A 12,307-nucleotide genomic window follows, 5' to 3' on the forward strand; every position below is an offset into this window, starting at 1 on the left:
CTGTTGCCATTTGGATTTGGAACTGTGACCTAAAGTTAATTTTTTTTTTCTTTTCTGTTTGTACAAACTGAATTATTTAAGGCGTAGTGATCTATATTTTTTATACATATTTTAGGGGAAAAAATGTATTGAATTGGCCACCAAATATTCAGCAGATTGTTCTGTTTGCAACAGGAGAAATAATCTTGTTATGGAAATGGAAGATGGAAGACACAACAACAGCTTGGTCACGTTTAGGTGGATTGGTGTCGGAAGTGGGATGAGAAAGTCCAATGAAGAAAAACAACAAACATATATGGTACCTATCTCACCTGATTACCCACTGTCCTTAGAAAGGGACGGAGAGAAATGCCGAAGCATCGGATAAAGGAAGAGATGAGCTTATTAGAAAGTGTTAGTTGTGCATTACCCCAGTTAACTTTGAAGTAGTATTAGTGAGACGTAAGAATGTTAGAAGAGTTCAAACAGAGCAGCATCAACGTGAGTCTGAACCCTCAGAGTCTCACCATGGGCTTCTCGGTCTTTATGGACTTGACCTGCAGACACTCGTCCTGTTTGGAGGTAGCGTGGTTGTACTCCCTTTGGTCCGCGTACCCGCCCAGCTGCCCCGGCGAGCGGCCCTGGCTGTTGCCCCCGGGCTCCCTGGGCTGAGGTGGGGGGCGGGGGTAGTCCCCGCGCTGCTTCTTGGTGACGTGCGCCTCGGGCCCGTGCACCGTCTTCACGTGCTTGCGCAGGGAGCTGGGATCGGTGTAGCGTTTGGTGCAGCCGGGGATTTTGCAGACGTACGGTTTCTGGAGGAGATCAGAGCAGAACTCGGGTGAAACCTCAGATCCAGACGCTGACGGAGAGCTGACGGGGAGCGCGCTCTACCTCGTTGGAGTGCGTGCGGTTCTGGTGTTTGGCTCGGTCCGAAGCGTTGGAAAACGCCTTGTTGCAGCCCTCGTGTTCGCACACGTACGGCTTCTCCCCGGTGTGGGAGCGCAGGTGAGTTTTGAGGTTCTCCAGACGGGAGTAGGCCTTGGTGCAGCCTTCGAACTGCAGGAGGAACGGAAAACCTCAATCTTGACATCCCAAAGGCGGAGTTCAGGTCTGAAAAGAGGCGAGTCCTCACCGTGCACTTGTGTGGCTTCTCTCCGGTGTGTCTGCGCATGTGGACCACCAGCATGTACTGGGCTTTGAAGGGCTTCTGCTCTCGAGAGCATTCCTCCCAGCGACACACAAACTCCTTCTTCTCCCCGTGGATGTGGTCGTTGTTGATGTGCTGAAACAGAGACACTCACAGATCAATTCACATTTCCTCTGGATTCAACCTGGTAACCTGCTAATTACAAGAATATGTTCAAGTAAATGTGTCTGGATTTGAACCAAAATGAATTTAGTTTACTTAGAAATTCTTGGCTATTTTAGAGTTTAGCTAGTATTTAATCAACATGCTAGCTTTTCTGCTAATTTGTTATCTACTGAGGTTTTTGGGCTAACTTTGAGATTAGCTTCTAATTTAGCAACATGCTAACATATTTAACTAATTTAGTTTACTGAGAAATTTTAGCCCATTTTAGAGTTTAGCTAATACTTAAGCAACGTGCTAGCTTTTAGACTAATTTAGTTTACTATGGAATTTTAGGCTATTTTAGAGTTTAGCTAGTATTAAAGCAATGTGTTAGCTTTTCTGCTAATTTGTTAACTACTAAGGTTTTTAGGCTAACTTTGAGACTAGCTTCTAATTTAGCAACATGCTAACATTTTTAAGTAATTTAGTTTACTGAGAAATTTTAGCCTATTTTAGAGTTTAGCTAATATTTAAGCAACATGCTAGCTTTTCAGCTAATTTGTTATCTACTGAGGTTTTTAGGCTAACTTTGAGTTTAGCTTCTAATTTAGCAACAGGCTAACGTTTTTGAATAATTTAGTTTACTGAGAAATTCTTGGCTTAGCTAGTATTTAAGCAAGTAACTAGTTGTTTTTTTTTATTAATTTGGCAACTTCCAAGGTTTTTTTTTTGGCTAATTTGGAGTTTAGCTCATACACACCAAGACACCAAATATATGTTGCTAAATTTCATGTAATAAAGATTTTTAAGCAATTTTACTCAAAAATTCTCAGAAATTTACTTTAACTTTAGCGCTCTTTCATTGTTCTTTAAGGAAATTCCCAGTCTTTTAGCAAATGTAACATTTTCCAAATAGCTTTTGCATTTTTAGCAAATCCCTTCAACAATTACAATAGATTGCGTCACCATTTTCAGGAAAAAGCTTCAGCATCTTCAGCATACACTCAGTCATCACAGGTAATCCAACTTTTCTAGATTTTATTTGAATTTCAAACTTATTTTTCTATGAAAATTTGAATTTGAGACCTTAAAAAGTAGAGAAAAGTGTGAAAATATTCATGTCCATCTGAAAAAAGTCTATTGGTTGGGGCGACCCCTAAAGGGATTTCCAAAAATCAAATCAAATCAAACTTTATTGATAAAAAGTTCTTCTCATACTTTGTGCAACTCGAAGCGCTTAAAAAAAAAAAAAAAGCGCACACAAATGGATATCATGCATCTGATTGGCCAGTCAAAGCAGCGCACTGATTGGTTGATTTATTGAGAAGCAAACGAAAAAGTTTTGTCGTTGAAGTTCAACGTTCTGAGAACGGACAATTTTATCTACAGTTATGAAACTGTTTTGCAGATGCAATAATTTGTTATTTTACAAATACAAAACTTTTTCCACACATTTTTGTACAAAGTATGAAACCTTTTTAAACTTATCAACAAATCTAACTTCATAGAGCAACTCTCATGGTTTTATGTTTTTTTATACTGAAAATCTTCCAAAAAGTGGATGTCTCAGAGGAATGAAGAGAGCCTGGGGGATAACGTCAACACTGTGGCATCTGGAGTGCTCTTGGAGGGCAGTTTAAACCCAGAAAGATGCACAATATCCTGAGCAGAAGAAAGCCGGCATTATGACATTCCAGTCTTCGTAACCTCTGGGGCGACTACAGAGGAAGGAGAGATAAAGCCGGACTCGAACTCTTAAATTTTATGAGGAATCCGTTCTGTGTGAGCGCCTCTTCTCTAGGAGTCCGGGGTGACTTGGCCCTGCAGGCGTGACCTTAACATCCAGCGGAAGGTTGACAAACGAGTCGGGGTGAAAGCAAATTGACATTAATCTATCAGGGAACAACCTCCACCAGTCTCGCTTGACGTTTGTTTAATTTTAAAGCGACAAAACTAATTCTGGGGATGATTAGGGACCACAGACGGCAGGGAAGTTCCCGGAGATCGATCTGCTCCGGAGCATCATCAAAGCTTCGGAAAGTCCTCTCCTCTCTGTGAGGGAATCTCTGCAGCCAGCGATCCGTCTGTCGTGACCGCCGCTCAATATCTCCTGGCGGAGAGCGATGGGAGAGGGCCGCGGCGTTGGATCATGGTGGCAGCTGGCACAACACGCCGCTCGCACACGCTTCCCCCCCGTTCCTACAAATGGAGGAGGCCATTGACGGCTGTGATGCATTAGCCGGCGAGCTGACAGAGAGGAGGACAGACAGCGGCGGGGAGAGGGGCCCGCCAAACCTTAATGGCATGATCTAATGGCAATTCTTATTGAATCAATAATCTCCATGCTGAGCAGACAGGTCCCGCTGGCCGGCTAAATCGACAAACAGGTGCTGATAGCGGCGGCGCGGCGGGTTATTCATCTTCCCTCTGCCAGCTTATCGGCCAACAACTGTAAAAACGCCACCAAGATGGATTTGGGAGGGAGCTGGGCGACGGGGAGCGCGGGGACACGGACACAGGGGAGCGGGCCGCCGCCAGCTGCAGGAAGCTGCGGACCCCTGCCGCCGCGGAAAAACTAAAACGTCAGCCGCAAAAACACACAAATCTAAACAGGAAAAGCTCCAATGAAAGATGGGTTTTTAACATGCTTTAAAGAGGACAAATATTTAAAAAAATAAGTGTTTTCTTTATGAAAAATGGTCCAAATCAGAACAAAAAATGTTGTTTAAAAACGTTGTATGTGTGGCGTAGAAAAACTGGTTGACGGGACACAAGCTCTCCGCTTAAGCATCCACTGGTACGACTAGGACTGCAGGTCGCTTCAAAGTATAAGTCGCAGGCGCCAAAAATGCATAATAAAGACGAAAAAAAATCATAAAGAACTCACACTTGTGGGAGGCATTTATTTAAATAAATATGGGACCAAAAAAAGTAATCTTGAAAGAAAAATCAAAGGGATGGAATAAACAACAATAATAGACTAGTCACTATTATTTTTTTCCAATTAATCGACTAATCAGGTCATGCGCAAACTGGAGGTAAAGCACACATCTTATCCATCATCAGCTTTAAACTAACTAAAAACTAGATATATAGCATTACCTGCGATAATAGTGTGAACGAGGTAAGCTGAATTTGGCTGCTGAAGATGCTGATGCTGATAGTTGAAGATGCTAAAATTTATGGCTAAAAACGCTGAAGTTGATAGCTTGCTAAAATATTAGCAATCCAAAAAAGCCTAAAAGAAAAAAACTAAATTAGCCTGAAAAGCTAGCATGTAGCTGAAATATTAGATAAATTCCAAATAAGCCTCAAAACTGAAAACAAATTCTAAATTAGCCAAAATAGCTAGCATGTAGCTGAAATATTAGCTAAACTCCAAAACAGCCTAAAAACTGAAAAAATCTTAAGTTAGATAAAATAGCTAGCATGTAGCTACAATGTTTGCTAAACTCCAAAATAGCCTAAAAAAATGAAAAATCCTAAATTAGCTGAAATAGTTAGCATGTAGCTAAACTCCAAAATAGCCTAAAAAAACCTTAATAAATGCCAAAATATTTCAAAAATTTAGCAAAAAGCCATTATAATTTTTAACTTTACTACACTCTGACTCCATTAATATAAAGTAGTCGATTAGTCGTCGATTAGTTGACTTATCGTGGCAGCCCAACACACTTCACTAACAAAACCGTATTTAGCTTCATGAAACATTCGAGGAATCCAGAGTTTTAGAATAAGTATTCCGATAACCACAGCATGAAGAACATTAACGGGAAAATAATGTATTTTCTTTAAAGCACAAATAAGACACACCTGAGTACTAGTTTGGGGCCATAAATATTTGAAACCCAAACATTTTGAAAAAAAAATATTGGTGTTTGGCCAAAGAAAATAAAAATGTCCAAAACTTTTAGCTATTTTAAAATAAACTTAATTATTTTCGGCTCAAATGTTCTGTTTTTTAGGTTTCAAAACTCAAAATTTAAATTTTTAAAACTTTTTTTTTCAGTTTTAAATCTTTTAACAATTTCAATTCTTTCTTTTTCTTCACATTGGGGCGGAGTCAACACGAAGGACCAATCAAAATCGATGAGGGTGGTAACTTCAGTCCTGGTTCGTTCACTGACTCCTGTGATGATTACAGTCAGAAAATGGCTGTTTAGTCTGTACTATCATAGTCTGAAGTTGTCCCAAGACGGGTGTAAAAAGTAGAGTTTTATCGCGTACAAACTACTCCTCCGAAACGCCGTTCTAGCCCGTTAAAAGCGCCATCTTGTTGTGTTAAATGCAGGCGTAGAAAACGTCCTCATGCTGGCATAAATTGCAATCACCCAGGTTTGAATCCCGCTGTTGACAGCATTTAACTTTTTTTTTTTAGTTACATTTTGGTAATATGCAGGACTGTGTTTTTAAAAAGTTATTCATATCACAAAAAATTTTGTTTTTTATGCGTAATGAAATATACACCCTTGGACAAAAGATGCAAAAAAGAAAAAAATAGATTTATACTCCAGAATACACACTTTAGTGTGTCTTCAGATTGCACTACAACGATGGGGGGAGGGGTTGTTCCACGCCAACAGTCCCGCCCACTCCTGTCGCTCTGCAGAAACTATGTCCTAAAAGAGAAGTTTTTTAATTTAGGCTAAAAATGGCGTAATGACCACAGATAAACGATTATAATCTTTATAATAATAAAAAAGTATTTTTTTCACTTGTAGCTTGAATTTCTTTGGCTTTTATGCCACTTTGATGCCCCCCCCTCTTATCGAGCGCTCTCTGGGACGCAGCCTTCAGGCGTTGGGATGCAAGAAAAGAGGCCCCTGTTTACAAGGCAATTTCACTAAGCGGTGGGACCCGCAACACAGTTTGGCTTTATCAAACACCGCCTAATAAATCATATGCTCTTTTGTGATGTCAGCTGCTGAAGTGCTTTGTGCAAAGAAAAAAAAAGAGGAAGAGGAGGAGGGAGGAAGTGAATGAGGATCAGGGGGCAGGGAGCTGGAAGTGGCATGTGTAATTCAGCACAGTCTTTTCATCTTAGAGTACGATACTCTGCACAGATAAGGAACCTAATCCTTCTCCTGATCAAAAAAAAAATCTGCATTTTACCAATTAAAGGCTAGTGCCAGCAGCCAGAAACGGGGTGGGAGGGGGTTGAAACTGCGCCTGCGTTTATCTAATTTTAACAGGGCCTCATCACGGGGGGGCTGGAGCCGTCTGATGACAGGAAACTCTGCAAGGTGGAGAAGATCTGCCGTGTGGTGAGGACACACACATGCAGACCACCACCGAACCCCCATGACTTCTTCTTCTTCTATGGATCTAAAATCGCTCTTCTTCACCTTTTCCTGCTCCTTTAGTTCTAAACATGATTCATTTTAATATAAAGAGGATGAAAAACCATTTCTGACCATTTAAGTGCCTCATCGAAACACTTGTTTTTTAAATTAAAATGAAATCAAACTTCTGCCACTCTAGTAGAATTACGGCTAATTTGGAATTTAGCTTTTATTTTAGCAACATGCTAGCTGTTTTTAGCTAATTTAGACAAAATCCTAAAACGTTAGCAAAATTAGACATGTTCCCAGTTTGTAGGCTAATTTGGATTTTAGCTTTTATTTTAGCAGCATGCTAGCTTTTTGGCAAAAGTAGTTTTTTTCCCTCTTTTTTTTAGGATAATTTAGAGTTTAGCTAATATTTTAGATACATGCTACCTGTTGTGACTAATTTGGAAAAGTTTTTTGAGCTAATTTGGAATTTAGCTAATATTGTAGCGTTATGCTAGTTTTATGGCTAATTTTGAAATGTTTACAGTTTTTAAGGCTAATTAGGAGTTTTGCTAATATTGTAACGATAAACAAGCTGTGTTGGTAAAAATAGACATTTTTAAAGTTTTTTAGGCTAATTTGGAATTTAGAAAATATTGTATCATAATGCCATCTTTGTGGCTAATTTAGAAATGTTTCCAGTCTTAAGGCTAACTTAGAGTTTAGCTAAAATTTTAGCATTATACTAGCTTTTTTTCTAATTGAGACATTTTTCCAGTTTTTTAAGCTAATTTGAAGTTTAGTTAATATTGTAGCATTATGCTAGCTGTTTTGGCAAAACTATACATTTTTCCAGTGTTTTAGGCTAATTTAGAGTTTGGCTAATGTAACATTATGCTAGCTGTTTTGGCAAAATTAGACATTTTGCCAGTTTTTGGGCTAATTTGGAGTTTAGCTAACATTTTAGCATTATGCCAGCTGTTTTGGCTAATTTAGAATTTTTTTCCAGCTTTCTAAGCTAATTTGGAGTTAGGTAATATTTTAACAATATACAACTGTTTTAGCAAAGTTAGAAATTCTTCCATTTTTTTTTCTTTGGCTAATTTGGCAATTAGCTAATATTTTATCAAAAATGAAAGCTACACAGAAAATAGTGAAACACTGAATCCATTGACAAAAGTTCAGCAATTTGTCACATTAGTTCCCCCTAAATTTGAATAATAAGTTGATGGCTTAATCAACTCAAAAATGTAATTAAATAAAAACTAATATTTTTAAATGTAACAAATTACAGAGCTTTTGTTAATTCATCACTTTTTACAGTGTAAGTTAAAAGTAGAAGGGCAGAACATTGAAATGAGTTCAAACCAGAGACTTTCAAAGTCGTTTGATAAAAAGATATTTTTGTTTTTATTTCTATCATTGATATCAATATTTATTTCAATATGAAAATGCAGTTTGAAACTTTTTAAGTGACAAAGTTAGCTAAAAACCCGAGGATCCAGACTCAAATTAAAGTAAAGGATCCAATTTGAGTCCTCGCAGAACTTCAGGCTCTTCGATCATTACAGGAAATAAAAGCTTATAAGAAATTATCACTTTTAATATGATTAAATCTATTTCTTTTTTAGATCTGAAGTGTCTTTTTTGATGCTCCAAAATAAACTTCCCATTTTTACTTCTTTTTGTTTTGGCCTTTTGTAGCCAAATTGGTTTGCATTTTGTTCCGGTTCTGATTAGGAACAGCAGAACAAACCATATCACTAACTTAGAAGGTTGTCCCATTTTTCCGAGCAGCTGAAATTTCAGGAGAACCTTTTCTGTCTATGCTTTTATCTTCCAATGATCTGATTTTCTTGCAAGAAACGACTATTTTAAAATTTTTAATTAAAAAAAATAAAAAAATTTGTTAGGTACTTACAAAATGTATTATGTTTTAGAGCCACTGGCTCATATATTCTATAAATATTGAAGTTTATTTGGTTAAAAGTCAGAAGAAAATACTTCCAGTCGGTTGCAATCAACAAATCTGACACTAGGTGTCACTAAATCGGGTTTCCTAAAGAAATCTCATCAACAAGCTGGCTAAGATTTTCAATTCAAATAGTTTATGTAATAAAAGTACTAAAACTTGTTTAAAATGATGACAGAAAAATGTCCTTGTGGATTTTTCCTTTGGGAACAACTGTTTTAAATAAACGCGGAAGTACCGCGGGATTGCTAAGCAAAGCCATATTAAGGAAATATCAGAGTGTGGGGGTGGCATCAGAAAAAAAAGCTTATTTCAAGAGAGACATTAAAGGAGCCACCATGCCTTATCTTAAAAGTGCTCCCTTCAAGGGGAAAGAGAGGAGGGAGGAGAGGAGAACAGGAGAAAGGGAGAGGGGAAAAAAGAAAGAAAAGAGCTGAGAGAGGGAGATGAAGAAGTAAGGAAAAATTGCAATAGATGAAATAAAAAATATAAAAAAAACAGCAAACTAGAATTGACACCCGCCTCGCTTTTGCTGACTGAGTACGGCAGATAAGTGAGCCAAATTGCGTAGATCTGATGCTTATCTTATCGGCTGCACCGAGAGCGCTTAAGCATAGGCGATAACGGAGCGGCGTAGCGTGTCGCGGTGAGAGCGTGTTTGAGGGGGTAAAAAATATGCATCAAGAGCGCGACAGGAGCGCTTTTGAACAAGGTGGAGAGCCGTGAGGGTGGTGGGAAAGGCTTAATAAAAAACGAGGCCAACCACAAGGAAATAAAGTTTTTTAAAACCGAAAAAAACTCCAACCAAAGAGAATTCTGGGAGATTTTTGTGTTCTCGTCAAAGTCGTTTGAGAAAGGGGCTCTCCATTGTTTGGTTGTGTGGACCCCCCCTTTGCCAAAGCCCCTCCCAGTGTATGAGGAGAGCCACTGTGGTCCAAATACTGTACTTATCCTATTACTAAGAGGGGTGGGGGAACCGAAGATAAGAGCATTTTCCCATCCGCTCTGCTGAATTAGAGGAGCGGGACTTTTGATCTCTGCCACCAGAACATCAAAAATGCTGGGGAAAACTACAGAAATTGGTCGTTCTTGGATATTTTTTAAGCGTTTCCAGCTGTCTTTTAATTATGGGTGTGCCAAAATATCAACATTGCAATATATCGCGATATTTATTCCTGGGATTGATTATCGCGGGTTCTCATCAAATATTTTATTTTAATTTGAAGAGGCTGTAAAATATTATACGCGCTATACTTTGGAAAGATGTTCCTTTGGAGGTAGATGGGGGAAACAAAATAATTAGGGATACAGTTTCCTAAAAAATATGTTTTTCTACATAATGTGAGTCATAAGAGATGATTTTTACCAAATATCGCAGTATCGCGATATCATCAATATCGTGAGGTACCCAGTGATTCCCAGCCCTTATTTTAATTATTTTTAGCCAAAATCTAAAAACGTGTGTTGTTTTCTAGGATGAAGGCCGAATCTGAATTCTTCCTCTACCCCTCCAATCGTTGGGGCATTTGAAGGGGTAGTAGTGTCCGAAATAATATTTTTTTAAGGGAAAGACGTAGGGACCTAGAGTTGCATATCTCTGTACCGCGGAGGACAAACACATTTCTTCACGTGGGTGGGCTTACATTTAAATGTAAGTAATACATTTTTTAGAGTTATAAAACTAATATTCTTCTGTATTTTCTGAGCGCTAGCAGCTACGTGCTAGCATAGCTGACCGGCGACTATTGATGACATCATCGAGGGGTAGTAATGACCGACGTTGACACTATTTTTCCATAACTCTCCGTTTGAAACCGTAGGGGAAGAATTCGTATTCGTCCTAATATTAGGTAAGTACTTTTATTTTTAACTATAAGCCCCTCCCACATAGAGCTGAAGTCTCTTCTTTCAGTGGTCCATTTGTCCTGAGTGTTTATTCTATTGGAATTTACGGTAACACTTTAGATAAGGTGCTGCAAAACTCAATATATTGTTGACAAAGACGATTAATACATTCGTTAAACTTGTAAGCAGTTTATTTTTATGACCTTTGTAGATAATGGTCTCACTTTTGATGTTAATGAATCTTAATAAACCTTATTTGGCTTATTGGGCTAATAAATGTCTTACTAACCTCCTATAAACTCATTAATAATGTAAATATGTTAATAAAGCTTCTTAAGGAATCTTAATATAAAGTAACACCTGGCATTCATTAGAAATTCACTTCTGAGTTGTGGGCGGGACCAATGGCTCTTCCTGTCATCCATTTGTTTACATGCTCTACTGCTAGCTTCACTCCTTCAACCTCAAGCTACGTACAGACCGGGCATGTGTGGAGCGTTCAAAAACGCGCTGAACTTGCACAAACGTGGAATCCAGAACCTTAAATATACGTGTTTTTACACACCCTTCTCATTGGAAGCAGTTGCTTGAATGCATATTGGACGTGCAACAAAAATGGGGAGCAACGTCAGATCTATCTAGCCACATGGCTTTGAGCCAGATACTAGCTTGGACAAGGAAAACAAAGGAGGGGGACCTGGTTACAGACAAGATGGTGCCCCAACATCGTTCGCTGGAAGCAGAAATTCCATAACTGTAGCTGTAAAGCTGAATTTGCGTATCTATGCTAGAAGATTTTGAATCGTAACCCTAACTGTAACCGTAACCGGTTCAGGTGTCTTTCTAGTCGAAGAGAATGAACTTTAGTCGTTCATAACAAGATAAATAAATTTTTGAGCCTAATCTTCTTTATATATGTCCTTCATCATGAGAAAAATGCTACAAGAACATGTTAAAAACACTTTTTTTGTCAGAGTAGGTCTTTAAAGAAATGACAAAACATTGTTTTTGCCCCCCCAGTGACATGAGAAAGCAGGAGGGGGTTTTTCTCCATTAAGAAGCTCCTCTCCCAACGCTTCACCTCCTGAAACGGCAAGAAGTTGTCAAGATTCTCCACCTTTGAGCTGAGCCCTTCAAACAGGGGAGGCAGCCCATTCCACGCTGAGGATATCAATTATAGATAGGGGTTACCGACGCTGCCGAGGATTGCCATGTCAAGGCGGCGAACAGACAGCTGTGGAGAGCGGAGGATCTTTCTATCAGATGTGTGTTTTTATTGTCTGCGTGCACACACGCGTGTGAACACTCGCAGGTCGGCAGGAAAAAAAAAAAAAAAGCATCTGTTGCCACAGTGGAGGTGACACAACGTTATTAGTGTTTAGCTTTATGATGGCAGCACTTCACCTCCAGGGCGGAGGGCGGAGAGCTCCATCCAGCTCTGAGAAGAGCTCTTTGTCCAGCTCTGGGATCAGCTCTTCGTCCAGCTCTGGGATCAGCTCTTCGTCCAGCTCTGGAATCAGCTCTTTGTCCAGCTCTGGGATCAGCTCTTCGTCCAGCTCTGGGATCAGCTCTTCGTCCAGCTCTGAGATGAGCTCTTTGTCCAGCTCTGGGATCAACTCTTCGTCCAGCTCTGAGATGAGCTCTCCAGCTTCTGAGCTCATCACCACTGGATCCATAACAACAAATGTTGAGGATCCAACAACCAACCAATCAAAATCTGGTATTTCTCCATTTTAGTTAAAGTCTCATATATATATATATATTCCTATTTTCAATCATTCCCAGTGGTCTTTTCATTATACTTATGGAGGTTTTAGCAAATTTTTTTAAACAACGTGTCGCTTTTTTAAGACATTTTCTGCAGTTCAATAGAAATTTGCCTCCAAGTTGTGGACGGAAGTAACCCAACGTTGATATCCCAGCATTCCTTTGTCCACACTCTCTCCTGCT

At 39.2% G+C, this 12,307-nt stretch overlaps 1 protein-coding gene across 4 annotated transcripts in view; it reads right to left on the reverse strand.

Annotated features, from left to right (window-relative positions):
* gli3 (GLI family zinc finger 3) overlaps positions 1-12,307 on the reverse strand; it is a 156,493-nt gene that overhangs the window by 8,621 nt on the left and 135,565 nt on the right. For all 4 annotated transcript variants that reach the window (XM_024280157.2, XM_024280158.2, XM_024280155.2 and 1 more), the window contains 3 exons: positions 1,112-1,261; positions 871-1,035; positions 507-791 (listed from right to left, as the gene is read on the reverse strand). In XM_024280157.2, the coding sequence (XP_024135925.1) occupies positions 507-791; positions 871-1,035; positions 1,112-1,261 (600 nt within the window). The remainder of the gene's footprint in view (positions 1-506; positions 792-870; positions 1,036-1,111; positions 1,262-12,307) is intronic.

Source organism: Oryzias melastigma, linkage group LG20 (genome assembly GCF_002922805.2).
Source record: "Oryzias melastigma strain HK-1 linkage group LG20, ASM292280v2, whole genome shotgun sequence".
Lineage (NCBI taxonomy): Eukaryota > Metazoa > Chordata > Actinopteri > Beloniformes > Adrianichthyidae > Oryzias > Oryzias melastigma.